Genomic DNA, 25,104 nt, shown 5'->3' on the forward strand with positions numbered 1-25,104 from the left:
TACTGCGCAGGATTCCACTGTTGCAGAAAAATAATCTATTGTATCTGCAGGTGCATTTGATGTTTCTGATGCTTTACTTGAATTTGAAGACTCCTCCTCCCCCTCGGTGGTCTCTAGAGCAATGTCCTCTACTGTATTAAAAATGTTTTCATCCTCATCCAATGATCCTGGCAACCGTTTGCGTTGAAGAAATCGTGGGTCGAAATGTCTGCTGCATAAAAAATTTGTTACTTAGTGATGTTGGGCTTAGACCAGGCAATGTGATGTTGCCTGAAAAAGAAAAAATACTAATTGGTAACTCGATAAAACAAATTGTCAAAGTTTTCATTTTCACAAAATTTTATTTAGTTTCACCTATATCGGTAGCTGACTGTGTGTCTGTAATCAAATCTTGCAAGTTAAATTTGACATACTTTTAATCATCGGATTGATTTGAAATTTGGTAAGTGTAGATGATTCCGATTAAAATGCATTATGCAATTTTTGTTAGAAAAAAACAAAAAAAATGGCGGCTCCATTATGGCGGACAACTTTTGTGAATATAGTCCAATTCTATTCAAAATTGGTATCTGGGGGGTTTTTAGGGTCGGAGATGTTTTGTTTAGTTTTACTTGTTTCGGTGTCTGACTGAGTCCACACACTCCACCTTGTGTGACTTTTATTATAAATATCCGTCATTTCGTGTTTTTTCTTTAATACATTTTAGAGTAGTAAAAAGTTATTTTCAAAATTCGATATTTCGAAAACGGTTGAATTTAGGAAATTATGTGCTATATCAATTTTGTTCAGAATTTTAATCAGAATGAAACTTCATTTCTTCAATATTTTTTGACTTATCCTGTTAACCTAATTTTTATTCAGTGTGGTAGATTTGGAAAAACCCTAAAACTTCTGTATTCTAATATTTTCGGCTACCTATCTTACTTTAAGAGATAATCGACTGTTTCCATACATATCAGCGACTCTTCATAAAAAAATTGATGCAACAGTCATTGATAATCATTAACTGATAATTATTATTTTTCAATATTCAGCAAAGTGGTGGTGGTGGTGACAGGCGTGGTTAAAGAACTTGAGCAAGGCAATCAAATTACCCCAAAGCTTTGCGATCTAACCATAACTGTGCCTTACATGAAATACTGTTGAAAAAATTAGAGATCACAGGTATTTCAATTCATTAGATAAGAATTTATCTGACAAACTGCCAACAACTAGTAGGTAATGTTCATGGTACTCTGTCAAACTCCCAAACTGCCAAAAACAGCTTTCCAAAAGGGTCTGTTTTGGTGGTCCAATTAGATAAGGGTGACAAGAAGAACCATATTATTATATCATTATTCGTTTGCAAAACTTTTACATGAAGATAGTTGTTGATTTTTTTTGTAATATCAATATAAGAGTAGGACTCTTGCAAAATAATAGATCCATTGGAAGTTACTTTACATCAACATATTTTGAAATTGATATAATTTGGGAACTGTTGAGGTTTCTTACCTGAATGGATTATTCATTGTTTACATCTTGTGGGATCTTTGACTGGAAAACGGAAAAAAACTCAAACTATGGTCATTTCTAGTTGAAAGTCCACATTTGTTGTAGGCACATTTATTGCCAGATATCTGGATATGAAGATAAAATTGTAAAAGAAACAAAAGGCTAACAACTCAATTAGGTAAATTTGCTGGTAAAAATAATCTCATTAATCATACAATCTTCCGCAGTTAGCACACATTCATGACATATTTTGGAATATAAAAGTATTTTTCGCAAAATGAACAACACCAACTTGAAAATTAGGTCACTTAGTTTACAAGGGTACTAGCCAAAGGTCAAATACCTATTCTCCAAAGTTGCTGCGACATAACCTAATGCACCCAATTTCATTTGATGAATAATTCATTTTGGAAATACATTTGAAGGGATCTAATAACATGAAATTTTAAATATAATTATTGAATATATTTTTACGTTTTTTTGATGTTCCGCCACAATTCACTCACAATTATTATCTTATAAAAGTACAAATAACACAAACTAATAACTACTAAAAGCACTAATAACTCAAACTGATTACGAAGAAAACAATAAAACCAGATCAGAATCACAAAAATTCACTACTAATAACTTCTTATATGCCTATAAATGGATGGCTGAGCACGAAACGAAGACAAAGCCTGTGAGAAACATAAAAATAATCATTTACAACTTTTTACTACGACACTTTCCATCCCAATCTTTTATCTCTTTTATGGAGACCACGGTATTCGCGCTATCTACTTTTCATTTCCATCGTCCTCCAATGATAACTCCATGAGGTCGACTGACTATAAATCTTTAGACAATGCTATGCTGTTCAGTTTTCACTTCGACAGGCTTTTAATAAACTGGCGAATGCCTATGTAGTTGAGATTTTGGCGAATACGCCACGAAAATTGGCGGCTTTGCTGAAGTACTGTTTTGTGTGAAAACATTTTTTTGGCTCTTCACTTCCTCAACTTTATAGTGAAAAATATGGGAAACTTTAGAAGAAATGTAAAAAAACAACTGAGTTCAAAATAAACTCTTTGCAAAGATATGCAGATTGTTTTGTTGTATGAAATGTCTGCTATAATTGTCTTCCAAAATAGTAGAACTGAATGAAAAGTAAACTGATAGATGCAAAACTCAAACGAGGCTCCGTGAACACGTCTATTTGGTTAAAAAATCTACAATGTATGAACATCTTCAAGAATCAAAACACAAGATAAGTCAAAATCACGCACATATGTAATAAAAGGAAAAAATGAATTTGTTGGGAGTCATGGAAATTAATAAATCAATTATAAACCAGAAATATATATTCCTAAACGAGCAACACGATGTATGTAAGTCTCCACTCTTGAATTTATAAGTTTAACAACCCTTATAATCTTCAGTGTTGAATTTTAATGTTGGCACTCTGGTTCGTTCAACTACCTGTCCTTCCATCTCACCTAAAAACTCCCGTACAGGCATTGCAACTCTATGTCTTATTATTACTCTGAGGAACTACGGTATTCCTGATTCTTCTTCTTCCTCTTCCTTCTTCTTCTTCTTCTTCTTCCTAATTTTGGTCCCAGCTTGAAGATTTGACGCTATTATGACCAGTACTCTTTTTATTCTAGAGATAACTACAATAAAAACTTTGTCCTGGGGATTACAGGAGTCTTGTTTTACATAATATTTTACTCATTTTTTTTTCTCTTCTTAATTTATTTTTATTCCGTATTTTTCCATCTATCGTCTTCTTCATAAAAGATCAATTGGTTCGATCCTACTCCCACATGGACATCCGATCCACCACGGCCTCCAACCGGCGTGAATGGGAGTCGGTATTATTTATTTATTTCACTTTAGCAATTTCTTGTGACAATCGGTACTATTTGTTTAAAAACACTCAAACTTAACACTATTTTCGATTTAATATTGATGCTGGCACGTTATATAACGGTGGACATTCACAACAAGAAATGAGTTCCAGCTCCAACAATAGCGTCCGCATACCTTCTTTGTGGACGGTCGCTATCGACACGTCCATCCACCACCATATCAGAAACGGAACTGTTCTTAATTCTTCATAAGAGGTTTGTTCTGGTTCTGTTTAAAATCTGTTTTTCCGTTAACCAGCTGTCGCACCCCTACGAACGACAAGCGTCAGAAGTCGATTCTTATGACGAGAAAATACTATTGATCATGACTATTTTGTTATGTAGCGTATCCTTGTAGTCAGTTCAAATGTTATCTAACCTCAATCATCAATTATTCGAATCAAATAAATTAAAATAAACATTCTAGAAAATTGCCCAAATTTCCGTATGAATGCGCATGAGCAACGGGAACAGTTCTCCAACAGTTCAGCCTCGAGAGCAAGAACGATTCTGGACGGTTCAAGATTGTTAGGATCTTTTTTGGGAAAGAAAGTTTTTGGCTTTCTACTACTCCATCTTGATACAAAAAAAAAAGGATGAGGGAATCTTCCAAAGAAAGGAAGGAAGTAATCAATTTGAAAATAAGTAACTCTATACATGGATGTGTAGATCATGCAAAGAAGTAACTTTCAGACACAAACTGAAAGAAAGTCCTCCAGAAACAGCTACTTTCATATAAATATTGAATTACACGAAAGAAAAAAATTCTTTCGAAACAAATACTTCTATATGAACACTGAATTATACAGAAGATACTTCTCTCTACTCAGTTTGTATTTCAAACATTCGTTGTGGAATAAAAATCAGATATCATTCACATGAGTTCTACTTTGAATGAATGGTAACAAATTGCACTTACATGGTGCATCCTTTTTTTTTATCGAAATGGAGTAGTAGAATGCCAAAAACTTTCTTTCCCAAAAATTAATCACTCTTAAATATATAACCCCTTCAATTCAAATAAGATTCCTCTTGGCTGGGATTAAATTAAATAGGTGAATGGATGTCATTACGATGTCATCGATGACATAAGCAGATAAGCAGATTCCGTGACATTCAAAATCGTAATTCATGATTGAATTGTGTGTATTTTCTATAATGTTATCCAATTTGGTACTGAAGAGCCTTAGGGCAAGTGTCTTAAGGCGAAACATCGATGTATGCCAGTGAGGATGGCAGTGTTCCATGTAAGTGCAATTTGTTACCATTCATTTAAAGTAGAACTCATGTGAATGATATCTGATTTTTATTCCACAACGAATGTTTGAAATACAAACTGAGTAGAGAAAAGTATCTTCTGTATAATTCAGTATTCATATAGAAGTATTTGTTTCGAAAGAATTTTTTTCTTTCGTGTAATTCAATGTTCATATGAAAGTAGCTGTTTCAGGAGGACTTTCTTTCAGTTTGTGTCTGAAAGTTACTTCTTTGCATGATCTACACATCCATGTATAGAGTTACTTATTTTCAAATTGATTACTTCCTTCCTTTCTTTGGAAGATTCCCTCATCCTTTTTTTTGTATCAAGATGGAGTAGTAGAAAGCCAAAAACTCTCTTTCCCAAAAATTAATCACTCCTAAAAATATAACCCCTTCCATTCAGTTTAGGATCATTTCGCAGTCGAAACCAGAACAGAGGATTCATCAATCCGAACTCATCCTCAATAAACCAGAATGCTCTATATCAATTGCGCAAGATCCTGACGTCCGAGAACCTGAATTTCGTAGATCCAGAACAAACCTAAGGTTTGTTCTAGGTTCGCTGAAATGACGTTGGTCTAAAGATTCTGCGATCTAGTATTCGAAGTTAATTTTCAGTATCCATTATTCATTTAAAAACACCCTCAATTCATCTATGAAATGGTTACCATACCGACAGGTATTGATTAAACAAAGTTTGTTAGAAACTCAAGTCTGTCGTGTTATTCCAATCTCTTGGGTTTATGTACAAAGATGTCAAGTAATAACTTGAATTTATATAAAGAACTACATAATTCTATAGATAATGATAAAATGTACTGGATACGAAATGATGCAAAGTTGAGGGCGGTAGTAACATCTAAAAGTTATGACGAATTCAGGTTAGTATCTATTAAAGTAGTCGATAATTCTAAAGAAACAATACTTCACTGAACAGGAATCAACTCTGTTTCCATCTACAGCTTCAATCTAATTTGAAAAATGGATTGTTACCGAGCAGTCAGAGCTGTTGAGATAAATGTAGCCATTGCTTATTTACACACTTTATTTTATTTATATGAACTTTATCTAAACAGTGAGAACATTGAATAACTTTTTTCGAGATCAATTGCCCTAACACCAAACTGATATTTTTGCACTCGACGCGCGTTTCGCCAACAAAGTTAGCATCCTCAGGAGAAGAAAATTGATACCTAGTCTAGTCTGGTTAATCCTTATATACTAAAATTTGTTACCTGAGATTGTATACCTGAAGTCAAATATGGAATTTCTCGGTAATTAACTACCTGCAAGTTCTTAGTAATTATTCTCTTCCTAACAGAATATTAAAAAGCGGGCTAAACGGGATGGGTCCCTTATCGCCATTCATGCTGATCTTACATTTTGCTATTTCTAGACTCTCACATGCATCGAGTAGCCTGGTGTCATGCACATGCTTAATCAGTTTCAGATTGTTTTCACCAATTCTGTGGTCCTTGTCTAGAGCATGTTGAGCGACACTGGATTTTTCTATCCTTTCGTATTTCATGTGTGCCCAATGTTCCTTGAAGCGGGTTTTAATTGCTCGTCGGCTCTGGCCGATGTATTTGCTGTTGCAATCTTGACAACTGATTTCGTAAATCCCCGACCTTTCTGTGTTTTCTAGTCTATCTTTTGGATTACCAACCAGACTAGACTAGGTATCAATTTTCTTCTCCTGAGGATGCTAACTTTGTTGGCGAAACGCGCATCGAGTGCAAAAATATCAGTTTGGTGTTAGGGCAATTGATCTCGAAAAAAGTTATTCAACTTTCACACCAAAGGTTCCAATGTCATCGTTACTCATCGTCATTAGTGAGAACATTCTTCATTGAACTAAAAAAATACAATAGTATTCAACTAGGTTCTAAAGTTAGTCTAGGACGAATACATGTTTGTAAAAACTAAACAAATTAACACTCTACGTGATTTATACAGGAACATTGTAGCAGCAGCACATCTTTACCCATTGTCAAAGAGAGAGCTGATGGAAAAGAAAAACATTGGTTGGAACAAATTAAGCAACAATTGAAATAATATTGTTTATTAAAAACATTTTATTGGAAAGTCAAAATAAATATTTTATAAAAATATATATTTGTAATATATCACCAGGTATTATTTGTATCATGAGACTGAATAAAAAAAATATTTCTTGAATCTAGAAATATTTAAACGAAACTATAACAGTACAGAATATCAAATGAAATAGAAAAAATAAAATATTCAAAGAAATCAATTTCTGTTTTCAATATCGAATGAAAATGCCACTTCTCAAATCGTGAATCAGATTTTTCAGGTAGTTATTGTTTTTTTATGTGACGGGAAAAAGTTTGACATTTTATCTCTGATGACATGTAGCAAAATGTCACTTTTCATGAAATTACTTTTTTACCCGGGAAATCGTCGTTTTTCCCGTCACAGAAAAAAATTGTGAATTATACACGGGAAAAATATTAGATTTTAGCTCTTGGATTTTTATCTCTCTCCGCTTCGCGTAGGGAGACAACACAACCTCGAGCTAAAATCTAATACTTTTTTCCCTTGTATAATAAACAACTATTATTTAACGGAATTATTTTACCAACACCCCAGAAACAAAAGAAAAAAGTAAATAAAACAATTAACAATGCAAACATTAGTGGAATAAAAGGCTAGTTCCTAAATTCATCAATAAGTCTACCGATGACTTCGACGGATTCACCTATTGGTTCTTTTGAAACGTTAGCGCGTTTTTATTGGTTGAAGCAATACATCAGAAATATTCCGTCGAACTTAATAACTCCCTTCAACAAATACATGACGTCATTGGAGGAATACAGATTTGTATGTTCCGTGAACAATTCATCACAGGTGTTTTCTGACGTTTAATCGTATTCAAATATGTATTCAAAAACGATTCGTAGTGATGTCTGAATGGAATGATTCAATTCGTGTCAGATGTTAAATTCGAAAATAAAAACAAACTATTCAGTTTTCTCTAACTGCAATTAGAATCGGATATGTGCATACAACAAATTCCCAGCTTTATTTTGTACATCCTCACAATGTATTTCATGAAAAGTGTTCAGCACTTTATATAAGCTATAACGATCAAAATGAAACAGAAACTGACAACTGACGTAACGTAACGTCAAATTTCGTCATGAATTTATTTCAAATCATACCTGTGTGACGTTATCGTTTCAACGCTAGAATGAATGTATTTGAATCACAGACGAATACGTATTGAATACATGAATGCCAGAAAACGCCTTAAATTTTACATGTTCAACATGACAAAACTGTACTCCAGGGCAGTTAACAAACATTACACATGATAATACGGATTGGTCGTGACGTCACTTTCACATATATTACACCTGCGGAACACAACGTCTTGGCCTTTGCCTCTCAGCACCATGTGACAAATCAAATCTTACAATTTTCACAATGGAAATATGCAACATGTAAAACATCGTGACGTTGTACCTGACGTGAAGTGTATGTGTGACGTAAATGCCAAGCCGTCAATCTCTTCATCTTTTTTTAGTTGTTAGAGTTAATTTTCTCTCTTCAATAGTCATTTCATATTATAACGTCTCTGTTAACGAATCGTTTTTGGACATTTTATGACAATTTTCCCTATTTACATATGACTTATTCAATGTTGATAATGTTTAAAATCTTTTCATAGGTTTGAATTTCGAAGAGTATTCATATCTATTTGTGGGCTTCCCATTTATAATCTCAACATTCGCGAGTACCAATCATTATTGTTATTATTTGTATATTTCATTATACCATTGAATTCTTGAAGCCAATGAATTGCTGTCATACCCTAGTTTTTCCTCACATTTTTCTACTTGAAAAACTGTTTTATTTTGAACTATGTCTCTCGTTCGGGAGATCTTTTGGTTTTTTTAATACCCTTTACCTTTACGTGGTTATCCAAACCAGTCCGGCCTGGATACCGGCGTGAATAGAGAAGGCCCTCACTTCACATTTGTTGAAATTTCCACGTAGAGATTACTTTCACTCGATGGACGATCACAACACAAAAAGAAATCCTGTCATTTCACATGGCATACAGGTGCCTCCTTTGCGGGTGGACGTTATAGGCACGTTCCGTCCAATACGGTAGTGGAAGGACGTGCCGTAGTAGTGGCACTACTATACGGCCACCACGAAACTCCGGTACATGTATGTTTGAGAGTTCATAATAAATTTGGTATCAAGTGCATATTATATTATAACATTATAATATAAAATGCCTTTTTCAAGTGAAACATAGTCCATTATTTGAAAAATAAAATTTTGTTCAGCGCAAGGCCAAGCGTACTTTTATTATTGCTAAAATTCCATTCACAGAATATATTATTCTGTGTCCCATTCAGCATCCCCATCAGCATTCCCATTCAGCAGAAATCTATCAAATGATATCTAGACGATAGATTGCTATTGAATATTAGAACTCGCTTAGAGTTATGTTGCTATATGAAAGAAAGTTCTTTACATTTTTGTTTTGACAGTTCTTCCTTCTTTTCATACTGAAAGTGTTTTAAAAAATCTCTTGTAATATTTGAAACCTGGCATACATTTTTCAAGCAAATTTATGTTAAAATGGGGAACATATGTTGAGCGTTGATGTTTTCCGCTAACCACAACACATACCACGAAACCACCCTCAAAGGTTAAATTTGGATTTTGTGCTCTTGGCTATGAACACAGAACAGTACAAGAATTGTACGCCATATTTGATCCTCGTGTGGTGAAAGTTGTCAGAAAATGTGTATTTTACAATATTATATTTGTATTTTCCTATAATTTTTCAATCCTTAGTGCAATTATGGAGAAGGACCGAAACAACAGTGTTAGTTATAATTCGTCACCTACTAACGATGAAGATGAAGAAAAGGTATGACAAAATGCGTTCTTTAGTACAAGTTCGCGCCTTCTCATTACTATTAATAGATTGTTTGGGACAATTTTTCCAATTCTAAGTTTTGATATTTAAATCAACCTTTTTCTCCAGATATTTAAGAATGTTTTGCAAGTATTTTCCTCAAAAAAGGTATAGCTAGTAATTGTAACCTAAATTCTGAACCACAAAATACTTATGTTGGTTATAAATACCCAGCAGTCCTTGAATCTCTTGTTGATTTATTATTTTGTTTCAGTCAATTGTTGGTAAATTTAAATCGATTATCAGCAGTACACCTTTGTCCAAATGGTTTCGTAAACGAGAAGATAATAATCAATCCACAATCAGGAGACGTGATGAAGATGAAGATGAGGAAATTCGTCAAATGCAACCACCCTCCAAGAGGGTCAAACTACCTGTTGATGCAGAGCAAACAAACAGTGTGATATTCAATACCTTAGACACAAGCACATCAATTGATGTCAGTGCATCAAATAAAACGATTAATCATTTTCCAGAGCCAGTGGCCGGCCCATCTGGTGTAAAGTTTCAAAAATTACTCAGTAGTGCAACCTCAGTTTCTACAAATAGTGTGAAAAATACTTTTAGTAATCGCGAGTTTTTGAACGGACATAATTCGGACAGTGAAGAATCTACTAGTGGATATTCCTCAGTAGTTAGAATCGGTAGCAAAGAACAGGTCTGCCAAAGTCAAGACAGTTCCAAACAAACTTCACCATTGCAGAACAAACCTAACAATACCAGGTCTCTATTCCAAAGCCCAAGTGAGTCTAAATTCACTTTAAGTTAGCATCCTACTCAACTGATTACAATGAGTACTAATGCAGTTTTAAAACAAACAAAAATACATTACAACCCTAAGATGGGAGGAGAAGCTGGCCATTTTTTTTTTCATAGATAAGTCATTCCAAAAACAAGCTCTTTTCCCAATCTCTTGAATACGCCAAGTTGGTTGGTGAAACACCCAGCAAAACGCATATTGTATTTCTGGTAATCAGAGAAAATGCCTGTTTTTGGATTTATTCTATGCCAGAAGTTCCAGTTTCACTTTTATTAGAAAAGTCATTATTAACGTTTTTCTTGCTAAAAACACCATTATCCATGCAAAAATTGTGTACAGAGTGTACGAAAGTTGAAAATTCAAATTTAATGTAAGAGTATAGTACCTTCTTCTTTTTAATTTTTTTCATTAAATTGAATTAAACTGAATATTTTAAGTATCAGTAAGATTATGGACAAAAATAAGATAGTTGCACAAGAATCACTATCAACTGTTTTAAATACTACTGAAATATACCTTTTTGGAAAAATTAATTCAATAAATGAGTCTGTGCTCCAGGTGGAGGTTTTTTATTGTTTATATAACTGATCTAAATGAGCTCATTGATGTCTGTATCATGAAATAGTTCTTCGGTACTTTATAATGTTCTTCATCAATTTCGTTGTATTAGAACAAGGGTCTCCAAACTTTGAAGCCTTCGGGCCATAATGATTTTTTCAGTTTGTTCCAAGGGCCAATTTCTGCCCTTAACTATGTTTCTAGACTACGATAGTCGCAAAGTGCGTGACCTAAGCAAACTTACGCTTTTTTTGCATTTCAATTATTATTGTGTATTGTGACACTTAACGACATCTAGTGGCGAGTAGTGGTACTATGTACTATCTTTTTCAGCTACCCGCTAGGTGGCATTAGGCGTAATTAAATATTTGGAATTAGCTAGTGTATTCCGATCACCTCGAGATGGCAGTAATAATTGCATATAAAAAGGCTAGCGGCGCAACTACGAGTTAGTCTACGTAAGAAAGGCAAAGGAAGCGAAACTGTCTATTGTGAAATAAAGTGACACGCGTCAATAAAAGTATTTTGATTTGACTTATTGTTTTTATGTGTGATTTGTTAGTATGGAAAAGGAGCGAAAAATCGGCAGTGAATGCAGAACGTTCTAAGAAAAATGGAACTTTCATTATTTTGTGATTGAGTCCAGTAATAAGGCGCTATGTTTAATTTGTAATGAAACCATAGCTGTTCTCAAAGACTATAACATTAAACGACACTATGAATCGAAACATCGTCAAAGTTACTCCAAGTATACAGGAAGTTTGCGGAAGGAAAAATTTGAAGCTTTGAAACGCGGACTCAAATCGCAGCAATCTTTGTTTACCAAAGCGAATACTGAACAAGAGTCTGCAACTTGCGCCAGCTTTCGTGTGGCTCTTGAAATCGGAAAACGTGGCAAACCATTCACCGATGGAGAAATGATAAAAGAATGCTTGATTGCAGTAGTCAAAGAAATATGCCCCAAAAAGGTAAATTTATTTAAAAGTGTCAGTTTGTCAGCAAACACCGTTGCTCGGAGGGTGCAAGACATCGCAGAAAATATATCATCTCAACTGGCTGACAAAAATGGACATCATGAGTGGTTTTCCTCAGCATTGGATGAGTCAACGGATGTGTCAGATACTGCTCAGGTGTTGATTTTTATTCGCGGAGTAGATGAAAGCTATGAAGTGTATGAAGAACTTCTTGATATTGATAGTATTCACGGAACGACAACTTGGGCAGATATTTTTAAGGGAGTTGAATATGTCATTAATAAAAAGAACCTTCGATGGAGAAATTTGAAATCTATAATAACTGATGGAGGCAAAAATATGTATGGTAAAAATAAAAGGAGTGGTTGCACTTGTGTCAAAGGCTGTAGAAAATGATGGTGGTTCAAAACCATTAGTCTTACATTGTATCGTTCATCAACAGTCCTTGTGTGGAAAATGTTTGGATATGTCTGAAGTTCTAAAACCAGTCATATCAGTTGTTAACTTCATCAGATCCACTGGCCTGAATCACCGACAATTCCGCGAGTTCATTCAACAGATTGGAGAAAATGATTTACCATACCATACTGCCTTACTCTGGCTTAGTTGCGGAAAAGTCCTTAGGCGCTTTTTTGAACTTCGAGCAGAGATCGATTTTTTTTTAAATGAGAAGCAGCGCCCTTTTGCCGATTTAGAAAAAATTGAATGGATGTGGAAGTTCGCCTTCTATGTCGATTTGACAAATCATATGAACGAACTGAATTTGAGATTGCAAGGAGAAAATCATCTTCTCCCTGATTTATACACCAATATCAAATCCTTCAGGCAGAAAATAATACTATTTCAATCGCAAATACGTAAAAAATGTTTCACACATTTTGAAACATGTGAAATATTCAGCCACACTACAGAGACTGAATTTCCCGTCAATTTTGCAATCAAAACCTTGAGTGCTTTGAAGATAAATTTTGATACTCGTTTTTCAGATTTTGATGTCATTGCGAATGAAATTAAGCTTTTTCAAAATCCTTTTGATTCTGACATTGAAACCCTGGCTCCGGAAGTCCAAATGGAAATTATTGATTTACGGTGCAGTCGTTAAGAACAAATATCAAAATTCATCTTTGTTGGAATTTTATAAGAGTCTTCCACTGGAACGATTTGATAATTCACATAAATTTGCTTGTGGGTTGTTTTCTGTTTTTGGTACTACTTACTTGTGTGAGAAAACGTTTTCCAAGATGAAGTACACAAAGAATGTTTACAGATGTCAATTAACCGATGAGCATCTTAAATCTCTTTTGATAATTGGTACAAGTAAAATTGATCCACAACTACAAAGTATTGTCGGTGGAAAATCACAATTACATAAATCTCATTAGTTGTTTTGTTTTACTGTGATTCATTTCAATTATTTGTTAGTTAATAATATGCTTAAACTTAGATACTTAAGTTAAGTTTTCTTTGTCATCATTTCTGTCTTTAAGTTTTACCTTGCAAGTAAATAAAACCGAGTAATTATCATTCTGTGTTTTCTTCTTCAACTTATCACAGCAATAGTAACAACAATTAGTTAATCATTGGCTGTCACGGGCCAGATTGATGACAGTAAAACATTGGCTGTCGCGGGCCGGATTTGGCCCGCGGGCCGTAGTTTGGAGACCCCTGTATTAGAACAATGATGACTAATGAACAAAGGTCACTATTAACACACCAACTTTCCTTTGACTGATTTTATTGTTCACTACGGTTCTTGTGAAAAATCTCTCCAGATGTTCTGATAGTTTTTCTTAAGTGATATTTAGATAAATCATTATTCATATAAGTACCAAACTACCATAATATACCTCTGTTATAATTTACAGCAATGAACTAAAATAGAACACTGATGAAAATTGTACAATTGCTTTTATTCAGTAACAATTTTGAAATTAATTTTACCATTGCCATTTGATAACAATTTCAAAATGAACTTAAATTCAGAAAAACATCACATCACTCATTATTGTGACTTGAAATTTAAAAGTTTGGATATAACATTGTTAAAAGTGAAGTGCTCTTAAGTAATTTGTGGTATTTACGCAAACTTTTAAAGCATAGTGAATTAATTGTAATGATACTGGTTCTTGCGACATATAAGTAATGAATTCTTGTCAATGTATTGAGCTAGTTGGTTCAGTAATTTGTTGATATAAATTGTATCACTTGAAATAGTTGGGGAAAAACATTCATTGGTGTACTTTCTAATCGTGGACAAAGAACCAAGATTTCATGAAGAATTTTTGATGCCTGTAGTTAACCCCACGGCTATCCATGGTTTAATTTTTATGTTTATAAACAATACATTTGTTTTTCAAGTAACTACATGAATGTAGTCAATGCGGACAAAGAATATTGTGAAGTTTCAGTTTCTTCAACATATTTATAAAATGAATGAATTTAATTTTTTTCAGAGAAAAAAATATCTATTTGAAATTTATATCTGGCATATTGTATTCACCTAAGACTCGAAAAAATTGTAATTTAATGAGTTTATTAATTCTTTTCAGATACCTCTATGAATCGGTCATTGTTCACTGACAGAACTTTGAGTCCTAACATTAATACATCAATGACTTCGAGGAGACCATCTTTCAATGCATCAACTTTCGGGTCGCCTAATTTCATCGACAACACTATTACAACCGAAAAAATCATCAACTCTCCCTTTTATAACGGACGAACGATATATGGTGGAGCGTCCGCTTATGGCCGTAGATTAGGTAGAAGTGCAAGGGATCTTAGAACGTCTCTGAAAAAGTCTGTACAGATCAAACCCGTCAACAAAACTAATGAGAACGGTAACTTAGTTCTCGGGAAAACAGCAAGAAAGATACTAGATACTTTGGAGCAGTATAGTTCTCCTGTGAATGATGCCAAAAAAATTCCTACCACATCGAAAAGGTTTCGTCCAGATGGTTACCTCAGCCAGCACGTGGGTGCCAGACCTTACATGGTTCGAGGAAAGGATGTTCCTTCGAACAAGGAACTGCAAGTGCCGACAGTTTCTGATCTCTTGAAAATGAAACAAAAAATGAAACTACAGCAAAGTACAGAGGTTGTAAGACAGATTGCTATTTCTTCAAAGTCCAATCTGAATAATACAAGTGGTCAAAGTACAAGCACTACTGAAAAGGATACGTCTGAAACACTCAGTAAAGATTCATCTAAAGATCAAAACCTAGAAACTAATAAGGCCACCAGTGAAAGTCAAGTGAAAACCATCACTCCGAGTCTTCCAGTTACGTCGTTACCTAAATTTAACGTTGCTGTGGCGCCAGAATCAAGCAAAAAGAAATCTGCAACAAAAACTACGAACGGGTTCTCTTTTATCCCCACCCCTTCAATTTCTATGCCTTTTAATTCTCAACCAGTGGTCGAAACAGTAAAGACTGACGTGACTACTAAGAAATCTGACGAATCCACTACAAACATTACAAATAAAAGAAGCTTCAAATTTTCTGACCCTTTGGTAATATCAGAAAACTACAAGTCTATTGTCGCCATAAATAATTTCAAATTCAGTGAACCTCTGTGCAAAATTGCAAAAATAGAGTTGCCTAAATCACTGAATAAAGATAAAACTGAAGAAAAAGTAGTTGAAAACACGTCTGTCTCGAATGGTAATCAATCCTCTGAGTCTCCGAACAAAACCATAGACGTACCTTTGTCAAAGGCACCAGAAAAGAATAACGGTCCGAACAGTTTTGATAAGCAGTTCAAAATGTCTGCCAAGGAATGGGAGTGTAGCATATGCATGATACGTAATAAAGAGCTTGATGCGCAATGTGTCGCTTGTACTGCACCCAAACCATCCCCCAAACCAGTTATAGAAAATGTGAAGACTCTGCCTTCATCATTTGGCAACAAATTCAGCGTGCCAAGCTCGATGTGGGAATGTACAGTTTGCATGGTCCGAAACGAAAAAGATAGAACAAATTGTGTCGCTTGCAAAGAACCAAATACAAAAGTTACACCTGCTATTCCAAAATTCTCCTTTGGAAAACAATTCGAAGCTCCCCCGGGTACTTGGAACTGCCCCACTTGCCTGGTGAAGAACAACGATGATTTGCTGAAATGTGCCGCGTGCGAAACAGCAAAAAAAGAAAATAAAACTTCTGATAACTTGAGCTCGTTGTTTAAAGTCAAAGAGAACGAATGGGAATGCAAAGTTTGCATGGTGAGGAACAAATCTTCAGATATCAAGTGTCAGTGCTGCGAGGCAACCAAGCCAGGAAGCTCTTCTGAAAATTCAACTGAGAAGGACCTTCCAGTAAGCCTGTGCTGAAATTTAACTTTGGCTTTGATAAAGTTCAAGCAAATACTTTCACTTTCGGGATTCCGGCTGATCCTGCTGTAACTCTGCCCAAACCTGCAGTGGATCCATCAACAGTCTTCGGAGAAAATGCTAAACCAACTGCGCCTGCAGCTAAGTTTTCTTTCGGTATTCCAGCTGAGTCTAAAAAAGAAATGGGCACCAGCGAAGCTGTCAAACCAGCAACTGAGGTAGTACAAGCAATTGTACCAGCAGTCGATCCAAAAGTTGCATCTGAGAATAAACCTAGTAAAGAGACAGTTACTTCGGTTGATGTGAAATTGAGTGAAAATATACCTTCCCCAATTTCTCAAAAAACTATTACTAAAAAGGAAGAAGATAGCACAGTTAAACCAACCACTACTGCAGATCTGAATAGTAGTATTCCGGCTAAACCAATATTTAGTTTTGGTGTGGCACCAACTAATTCTCTAGATAAAGTGGACGCTACAGCTAAAGAGGTGACTAAAAATGCCCCCCTCCAAAGCTGTTCAGCTTCGGTGCCAAACCTGCAATCACACAAGCGGCACAAAGCACTAATAACACTACTGTCGTGTCAACGGAAACCAGCAAACCATCGACCACCGTGCCTGCTTTCACTTTTACCGCTAACAAAACCACCGATGCTGCTTCGTCGTTATTTGGATCAACAAAAACACCAGCAGTGAATAATGGGTTCGGATTCTTGAATTCTTCGTTTGGAAATGGAAACAAGGCTAGTGTTGATGCTCCTCCAAAAAACACTGCGGAAACCAAACCGTTTTCTTTTGGAAGTACATCTGCTACTGGTGAACCTGCCAACAAGATGCCGATGTTCAGTTTCGGTCCACAAAAGTCTACCCAGCCTGAACAATCTTCAGGGTTTGCTTTTGGAGCTGCAAAGCCAACTGGGTTTAATTTCACTGTTGGAACTACAGAAACTTCTACCTTCAATGCTCCATCTGGAAACATCTTCAGTGAGCCTGCCACCACAAACAGTGTTAGTTTCAGTTTCGGTTCGACTTCTCAGGCTAACGGTAGTCAAAAGGCGGGTTTCAGTTTTGGATCTACAATGAACAGTACCACCTTGCCACCTGCGGCCTCATCCAGTTTCAATTTTGCTGCAGCTGCTCCAGCGGTATGTTTATAATTGGTTCTTGAAATATCACATCATTTTTTTTTTGTAATTTTTCAGCCAACAGGTGGTTTCAATTTCTCGGAGGCAGCAGCGGGTTTTGGTTCCACTAAACCATCCTTCAATTTCTCTGACGGCTCGGTGACTGCTTTTACGTAAGTATTGACAAAAATTTTTTCAAATAATTAAGTTAAAAATGTGAACCAACAAATAAAAATATAAAAAACTCGGACCCATAACATTGGAAACTGATGGTATAGACATTTGCCATCCGAATACTATTGCAAATCTATTTAGCAAACATTTTAAAATAGCTTGCTTCCAAAATTCATCCATTCATGAAAGAGTGGCTGATGTGTACGCAACTATCTTTCTACAACCAGTAAGTGAAAATAAAAGTTTTTAATATTTCAAGATTTACAACCAACAGCGTGTGGAATTGATTGCATACTACCGATTATACCTTAGTCTGTTGGTTCATATGTAAGCCTGTTGTCATATGTGATTGATAAAATGCTTTGTAGAACCGTCTTTCCAGATCCGAATCAGTATGGCTACAGGAAAGGATTTTCAACAGAACTAGAAATCTATAATGCCACTGAAAATATCGATAAGAAGTTTACTACGGTGGGCTTATATTTTGACCTTTCAAAGGTCCTGATACCATACAAAAACTATGGTATCAAAGGAGTATGCAATGATATAATTGCTTCCTATTTGACAAATTGACCCCAGGGCAAGAATCTACGGTGTAGGAAGTTAAGAGAGATGAATATTTTGAGATTTGATTTCAAAATATTAATGGTCTTATATACTGTTTACTCTTTTCGCTAAAACAAGAAACATCTGTGAGATTAACCTCTGTAAGGTATCTGGCATAAATGTCTCGGATATAATTCAATATCCGGCGTGGTATTAGCCGGGAAAGTAGTTGTTCTCGGCAGGCATTTACCAGGACCTTGGGAGAGATGAATTTTTCCAGATTTTATTTCCAAATTTTTTTTATCATCCTTCATTTCTTTCTGTTATTCGGTGTACACCTGTAGAGAATAAAAGTATCCAGTTTGGACGCTGATCTCAGGAGTGTCCACATAAATATTTTTAATCTCAATGTTTTCATCAGCTTGAACCATTTCCAACGCTTCTTGTAGGAGAAACTCCCTTCTAAATGAAAATCTAGAATTACTGATGAATACTATCAACTACAAAAATACAGTAGTATAGCCTTCCGTCTACGAGGGTTGCCTTTTATATTTCGGGATTAGAGAACAAAAACAAATATTAATCATCGAAAATCACTTTATTGTTTTTCAAAATATTCCCCATGAAGATCTACATACTTTTGCATGCGTTTGAACCAATTGTCGAAGCACTTTTGCCACTCTGATTGAGGTATCTCCAAAACATGCATTCTGAATGCAGCAACCGCTTCTTCAGGTGTCGAAAAACGTTGTCCTCTCAGTTTGTTTTTTACGTGCGGAAAAAAAAAGACGTCACTCGGTGCCAAGTCAGGACTATACGGCGGATGACTCATCAAGTCGATGTTTTGGGTGCTCAAAAATGAAGTTTGAGCCGATGTGTGAGAGGTCGCATTGTCGTGGTAAAGAGTGATCCGTTGGCGGTTGGTTTTCCTGTTTTCTTGGAAGACAACTGGCAAACAAATGGTTGTGTACCACTCAGAATTGACTGTTCAGCGTTGTTCTAGTGGCACGGTTGCGACATGTCTAGTTTTTTTGGAAAAAATAGGCGACCATTTGCTTGGAAGTGCTTTGTGCACGAACAACCTTTGTTGGATTTGGCTCAGCTTGAAACACTCATCCACGATTCATCACCTATCACGATGTCATAGACGTGTTTCGAAGCATCGCGATCGTATTTTTTGAGCATTTCCATCGATTCGGGCCTTTTTTTGAGCGATTGACAAATTGTGTGGGATCCAACGCGAACAAATTTTTTTGACAGTCAAATATTTATGCAATATCGAATGCATGCTGGTCCCACTAATGCCTAAGGTTGTCTCAATGTCACGATAGGTCACATGACAATCTTGCAATATCAGTTTGCGCACAGCATCAATGGATTTCGTAACAACAAATGATTTTGGACGACCTTCACGAAATTCGTCTTGGAGTGAACTACGACCACGAATAAATTAACCATACCATCGATAAACACTGGTCCTTGATAGAGCTTCATCGCCAAAAACTGAATTAAGTTCATTGATGCACTGTTGCTGAGTTAATTCACGTCGAAAGTTGTAAAAAATAATCGCACGAAATTTTCACGATTTAATTCCATTTTTGGGCCGAGATGAATCTATTAAGTTACTGTAAACAACACAAATAGCGCGCATGTCAAAACGTTCTGAGTACGTATAAGCTCAAACGTGCTTAATTTTACGATAGAGCTGTCAGTTGCCAGATTGCAACACTAGGGTTGCCAAATCCCGATACATAAAAGGCAACCCTTGTATGCTAGTAAAAGCCTATTTCACAAATATTTACTCAGAATCATCTTATTTCGTAACTCTTCAGTGAATTGAAATGTGTTTGTATTTTATACAGAGCTGCACCTACAACCGATGGGGCGCCTCGGAAGATAAAGAGAGCCATTCGCAGAACGCAACGATAGTTCGAATGATGAAGATGTAAATATACAAAGGAACTCATAGTATTGATTGGCGTAATGTGTGTGGGAAGTGAGTGTTTGCCTAATCCATTCAACTATCATGAAATATGGTAAATTTATTTTAACGCGAAACCTATTTAAAAGACAACAGGGCAGGATTCGTTTTCAGACCTATAAATGTTAGCTAGGTATTTTAGTATCATAGGCCATCTGTGAAGATTTTGCGAGTCGAGCTGTCAACCTTTTGAATATTGTAATATAACGTTGTTGAATTATAGAAATTTATATGACTTCTGAACAGCCTCAGACAAAGTAATAATATTCACAGATGCGTCTACGTGGACTGGCTCTAATGACGTGCTCCACATAATATCTACAGTGTAAACCTTAGTGTAAGCATTTGAATGGTCTGATCCATAGAATGTAGAATTGAACAATGGTGTTTGATGGATATTCCTTATATGATTATGTGTGATGGAAACTTTTTGATGAATGTAATGAATACTAGCATATAATATTGATATGCCCGCCGTTACTGGCACTTTTCTGTGATATTCTTATGGGTCAGGCCCCCTACCTACGTATACAGGCTGACCTAAATTTTGTGTTCTACACTTGTTACTATTATTATGGAAGATAGGAAATCGTTTCATTTGACAGAATAGTATCGCAACACTCAACAATGTGTGATAACACAAACAACTGAGTAACGACATTCTGAGTAAATTATCTCTTGTGAATAAAAAAACCCTGTCTTTAATTTTTTTTTTGTAGAATGTGATATTCCAATTATAAGAGTAAATTACGTTTTTTGTAATTCAAAAATGAGTCATTAAGGTTTTAGTGTAGGATGAATGTATTATTTGAATCAGTGACAAACATAATTTTTGATGTCTTCGTAGTAGGTGTTCAAAGACGCCATATTATTCTACTGGAATATTTTTCAGCATGATTCTGCTATTGAAAGTTTGCCACTGTTCTGTTATTCTCTTTTTTATGGTGCTCATAATAAATTTGCAAAAAAAAGTCTAGATGCTTGAGATTAGGAGATCAAGAATGCCATGGAATATGACCATGTGTTCCTATTAATTTATACTTGAACAATGCAATAAGAAGCTATACTGTGACGATGTGAAAAACAGAGAGTAACAGAAAAATTCCAAACTGTCAATGGCAGAACCATACTGAAAAGTATCTTAGTAGTTTAAAAACAGGTCCAAAATCTAGTGATGTAGTGTGTTGAATGTCGACTTGAATAATACTGTGCATATATATCCATATTTAATTTAGTCTTTTATAACGAACTCCGATTTCACTTAAATTAAAATGTCGTGAATGTTTATAATTGCTGTATCATATTCTACCAAAAAAAGACCTTATATTGAACTTCCTTTTAGAATATCTCTGAAAGAGATGTTACTCGTAGTTTTTTTTTTTGTGTATTAACGACGTAGAAAATATTAACTAGTGTACTGATTTCAATGATTTATTTTCCCAAATAAGAGTTACCAGAGATGAACAGTCAATTTGGGTCAGCTGTATATTATAAGTTTAGTAAATGGTTATTTATATATCACAGACAAAACGTTATGATGTTGTTTTAGTGCACCACATATGAATGCCCTTTTAAGGTATGATTTTAATGAGATTTTCCTACAGCTATGAAGCTCTCTCAGATTTTGAAAATATGCTTTTGGCTTCATGATATTATTTGGTGTGATTGAAATTTGATATTGAAGTAGAAAAGGATCTTTTAGTCTAAGCTGCCAGACCCTCGTCATTCGAGCGAAATTAATATTTTGACAATAACTAGAGTGATATGTAGTTGAAAATATATCCATACTGGCTAACTTAAAATCAAGACACATTTTGCAGATATCAGGGAATCTCTTTTTGACTCCTTACACTGAAAAAATACCCTGGAACAAGGTTCTGAAGTCGGATCTTTACTATTGATAAAGATTATTGTTCCTGAATGTGACAATATCATTTGTTTTTGATGGGAAAGTTCATAATAAATTGTATCCAGGGGAATCATCAAAAAAATGTGTTTTTATTACTTCTTAAAGACAATGTCTTTTATTAATAGCAGTGATTAGACATAAGGATGTTGGAAGTAGGTAGTATGCATGAATTCTTACCTGCATGTTTATTTTTGTCAAAATATCAACTTTGCTAAAATGAGGTAGATGTGGCAACTCTGGAATTTGGAACTGAGTACGTCGCAAAATTCACATATACTCAGCTGTCTCTAAATATTTCAAAATTATATTTTTCCTGTGTTTTACTGTACCTATAGCTAGCTGTAAGTTGATTTGTTACATTAGTTGGGAAAACCTAATTTGGCTCATGAATCAGTGTACTGTAAAAACGAGTATTATTTAGGCTTTCGTTATTTTTCAACTGAATATACCCTATTCAAATATACTTTTTCGGTTAGCCATAACCTACAACTTTCCTTTCCTCACCCAAGTCATAGTCAAATTCAGCATTTTGCCCTATGCCTTTTCACTTCCATTGTAAGTCGTAAGATTATGTCATGTCCAAAAAGGTATCATTTAGAAGGAAAATTTACATTCTTAAATATATTTTATGAAACCAATAATGTCGACAGTTTCATAAAAATAGAATCATCTTTGTGGCTGGTTAATATAAAGAAAACATGAGAGGCTCTGGTCTGGATTAGAATTGAATCTGAGTTCAATGAATCTCATTATTACCATCATTTCAATTTTGTTTATAACATTTGAGTGGTGGTTTGAAACGTTTTCATCTTGTTGAAAAAACAAAAGCGTTGGCATAGCTTTCTTTTAGTTTAATCTCCATCAAAATTTACATTTTCCATAACGGTTTTCAAATGCAGGGGTATAAATTTCACTGTGCGGACTGTCAAATTCCTTGAAACACTCGTATTTAAGCATTTATGACTCGCTTGTTATCACAAATCTGTCACCTTCAAACCATTTTTGAGATCAGGAAATCGGTGCTAAATGTGGTGAATACAGTGGATGGGGGAATGAACAGGTGCATTGTTATTGGAAAACAATTGTTCCATTTGTCTAATGAGGTTTGTTCTTCTTCACTTCACCTCTCGAATGTAAAAACTCTACAGTATTCATTTCTCATAGTTCTATTCGATATTTCCTTTATAAACAAAAAAAAAATCGCCTTTACCATATCCATGGATTAACCTATTTTTGGCCCTTAAAAGTTGATTCTCTTGATCTACTATTTTATTTTCACTATTATTAATTTTCAGGAGTGTAACGGTGAACGTAAGATTAATCAACAGTTTTAAATTGATATAAAAATCAGCTAGGACTTTACTTCTACAGTATCAAATTTTCATTTGAAACTAATTTGTTTCACAAATGTTTCATCCTTTAGCAAAGAGCTTCTCTACACAAAAATGTTTATTGACATTCCAGTATGTGGGACATCCCAAGTGTGGTCGTAATTTGTACTTGTGCAATATTTTTTAAAATTCAAAAATTCTTTTGACTGTTGAACATGATGAAGGAGAGTATTTCAATATTTATTGAATTCCTTCTTTAATCAGAAGGCAAATGAGGTGTCTTTATGACTAGGCCAAACGTACTATCAGAGCTATTCACCTAAAAGTTGATAAGCCAGTTGGTACTATACAAAAAAAAAAAAACTCGAACCATTTCTGGGACAGGCCGTAGATTTTTCAAACTATGCCGTTATTTTTGTATTTTTCTGTTAAATTTATATTTAATTGTTGAAAACCTGTTTACATTTTCAGAAAGACTTGATTGTTATTGACACCAAAGAGACCAACATAAGCTGAACCCAACTGGTTTTACTTTATAAAAATTATTCAACAGTGAAAATATTGAACTGAATCATAGCTGTGTTGCCCTAAAGCTGACTATAGGCTGAAAAAATCTGTTTTGTCTGTGCTAGTGAAAAAAGTAGACTCACTCCTTATAAATTATATTATGTCCGTTGATCAAGGACCTCGCTTGAAATTGAAATGAATGAATGTTTTTATACAAAACAATCCCAGTTTCGAGTTGTGTACCTAAATTTTTGACAATGAGCAAAAGTATGCTCATTTCCGCTGTGTAGACGATAGCTTTGTACCAAGTTTTTGACGAATCTGTTCTTGTGATTATATTTTTTTTCAGACTATCAAAAACAAGAGGTTAAATAAAATCTGTACATATAGTGTGATTCAAATAAAAGTATATTTTTGTTCATGTATTTTTTCTTGAACTATTGTGCTGTTCATTACTAACCAGCCTTTTTTACGAAAAGGAGTTAGGCTGCTTGCTGTACATAATGTGTCGATGGATTTGTTTGCTGAAAATTTCATTTCGGTTTTTAATATATTTTAGTGTTTTTTTTTTCTTGAATAATGATTTTATTAATCCTTGAATTGAATGAAATTTTCAGCATATTTGTGCCTTTATTTTTTTATTTATATTGTTTTATCAAACAAAAGTATTTGAAACTTGGCCTAGTGTCTGTTTGAATATTGACTATTATATTGATACCTCAAAAATTAATTCTCAGTTAAGGATAAATGTGTTTTAAGCAGGTATTCCTTTGTATTTGGTAATTTACAAGAACAGTTTTTTAGTTGGAGCCAAGTTTTGTTGAAATTTTGTTTTGGTTAATAAAATTAATTAAGATAGTGAATATTTTACTTTTTTTTTGTATGAGTACAAGGGTGTTTACCAAAGGAGGATCTATAGGGGCGCACTAAAGGAAATTGAAATAATAGAAATTCGAAAAGGAATATCTCGATCCAAAAAAAAAATCGATCTCGGTCTAGCAGAAATGATGTAGAACACGGGGTAACTATAAAATACTTTCAAATTTGACCCTATGACGACAAAAAAAATGAGCGGTTGCACGTCGATAAATATTGAAAAATATATGAAAAAGAGATATGAACTTTCAAAATTTCGGCTTTTTTTAAGTTTTAACGTGCCTTGACAATATTACGGGTTGAAATTTGGTACGGAGCCTTCCCTTTCCTACATATCGTCTTAGAAAAAACCGGGATTTATGCTTCAGCAAATTGAGAAAAAATGTCTTTATATTTTTAATTTTGAAAACTTGAGGGAAACCATATAAG

General features: G+C 34.7%; 2 protein-coding genes and 1 long non-coding RNA gene across 3 annotated transcripts; all 3 read left to right on the top strand.

Moving 5' to 3' along the window:
* Positions 1 to 3,928: 3,928 nt before the first annotated feature.
* Positions 3,929 to 6,772, top strand: LOC141482649 (uncharacterized). The gene is made up of 2 exons (XR_012465638.1): positions 3,929 to 5,527; positions 6,603 to 6,772. It is a non-coding gene; the product is annotated as an uncharacterized lncRNA (long non-coding RNA).
* A 2,400-nt stretch (positions 6,773 to 9,172) lies between these two features.
* On the top strand, positions 9,173 to 16,234 carry LOC141482650 (nuclear pore complex protein Nup153-like). The gene is made up of 3 exons (XM_074176226.1): positions 9,173 to 9,561; positions 9,824 to 10,352; positions 14,451 to 16,234. The coding sequence occupies exons 1-3, from the start codon at positions 9,493 to 9,495 to the stop codon at positions 16,226 to 16,228; spliced, it is 2,376 nt and encodes a 791-aa protein (XP_074032327.1). The 5' UTR covers positions 9,173 to 9,492; the 3' UTR covers positions 16,229 to 16,234.
* An 826-nt stretch (positions 16,235 to 17,060) lies between these two features.
* On the top strand, positions 17,061 to 24,662 carry LOC141482651 (uncharacterized). The gene is made up of 3 exons (XM_074176227.1): positions 17,061 to 17,372; positions 17,430 to 17,524; positions 19,934 to 24,662. Exons 1-3 carry the CDS (start codon positions 17,061 to 17,063, stop codon positions 19,998 to 20,000), a joined length of 474 nt encoding a protein of 157 aa, XP_074032328.1. The 3' UTR covers positions 20,001 to 24,662.
* The last annotated feature ends 442 nt before the right edge of the window (positions 24,663 to 25,104 follow it).

This window comes from Leptinotarsa decemlineata, unplaced genomic scaffold (assembly GCF_025532065.1).
Source record: "Leptinotarsa decemlineata unplaced genomic scaffold, Ldec_3_MD MMD2_tig00001719_RagTag_RagTag, whole genome shotgun sequence".
Lineage (NCBI taxonomy): Eukaryota > Metazoa > Arthropoda > Insecta > Coleoptera > Chrysomelidae > Leptinotarsa > Leptinotarsa decemlineata.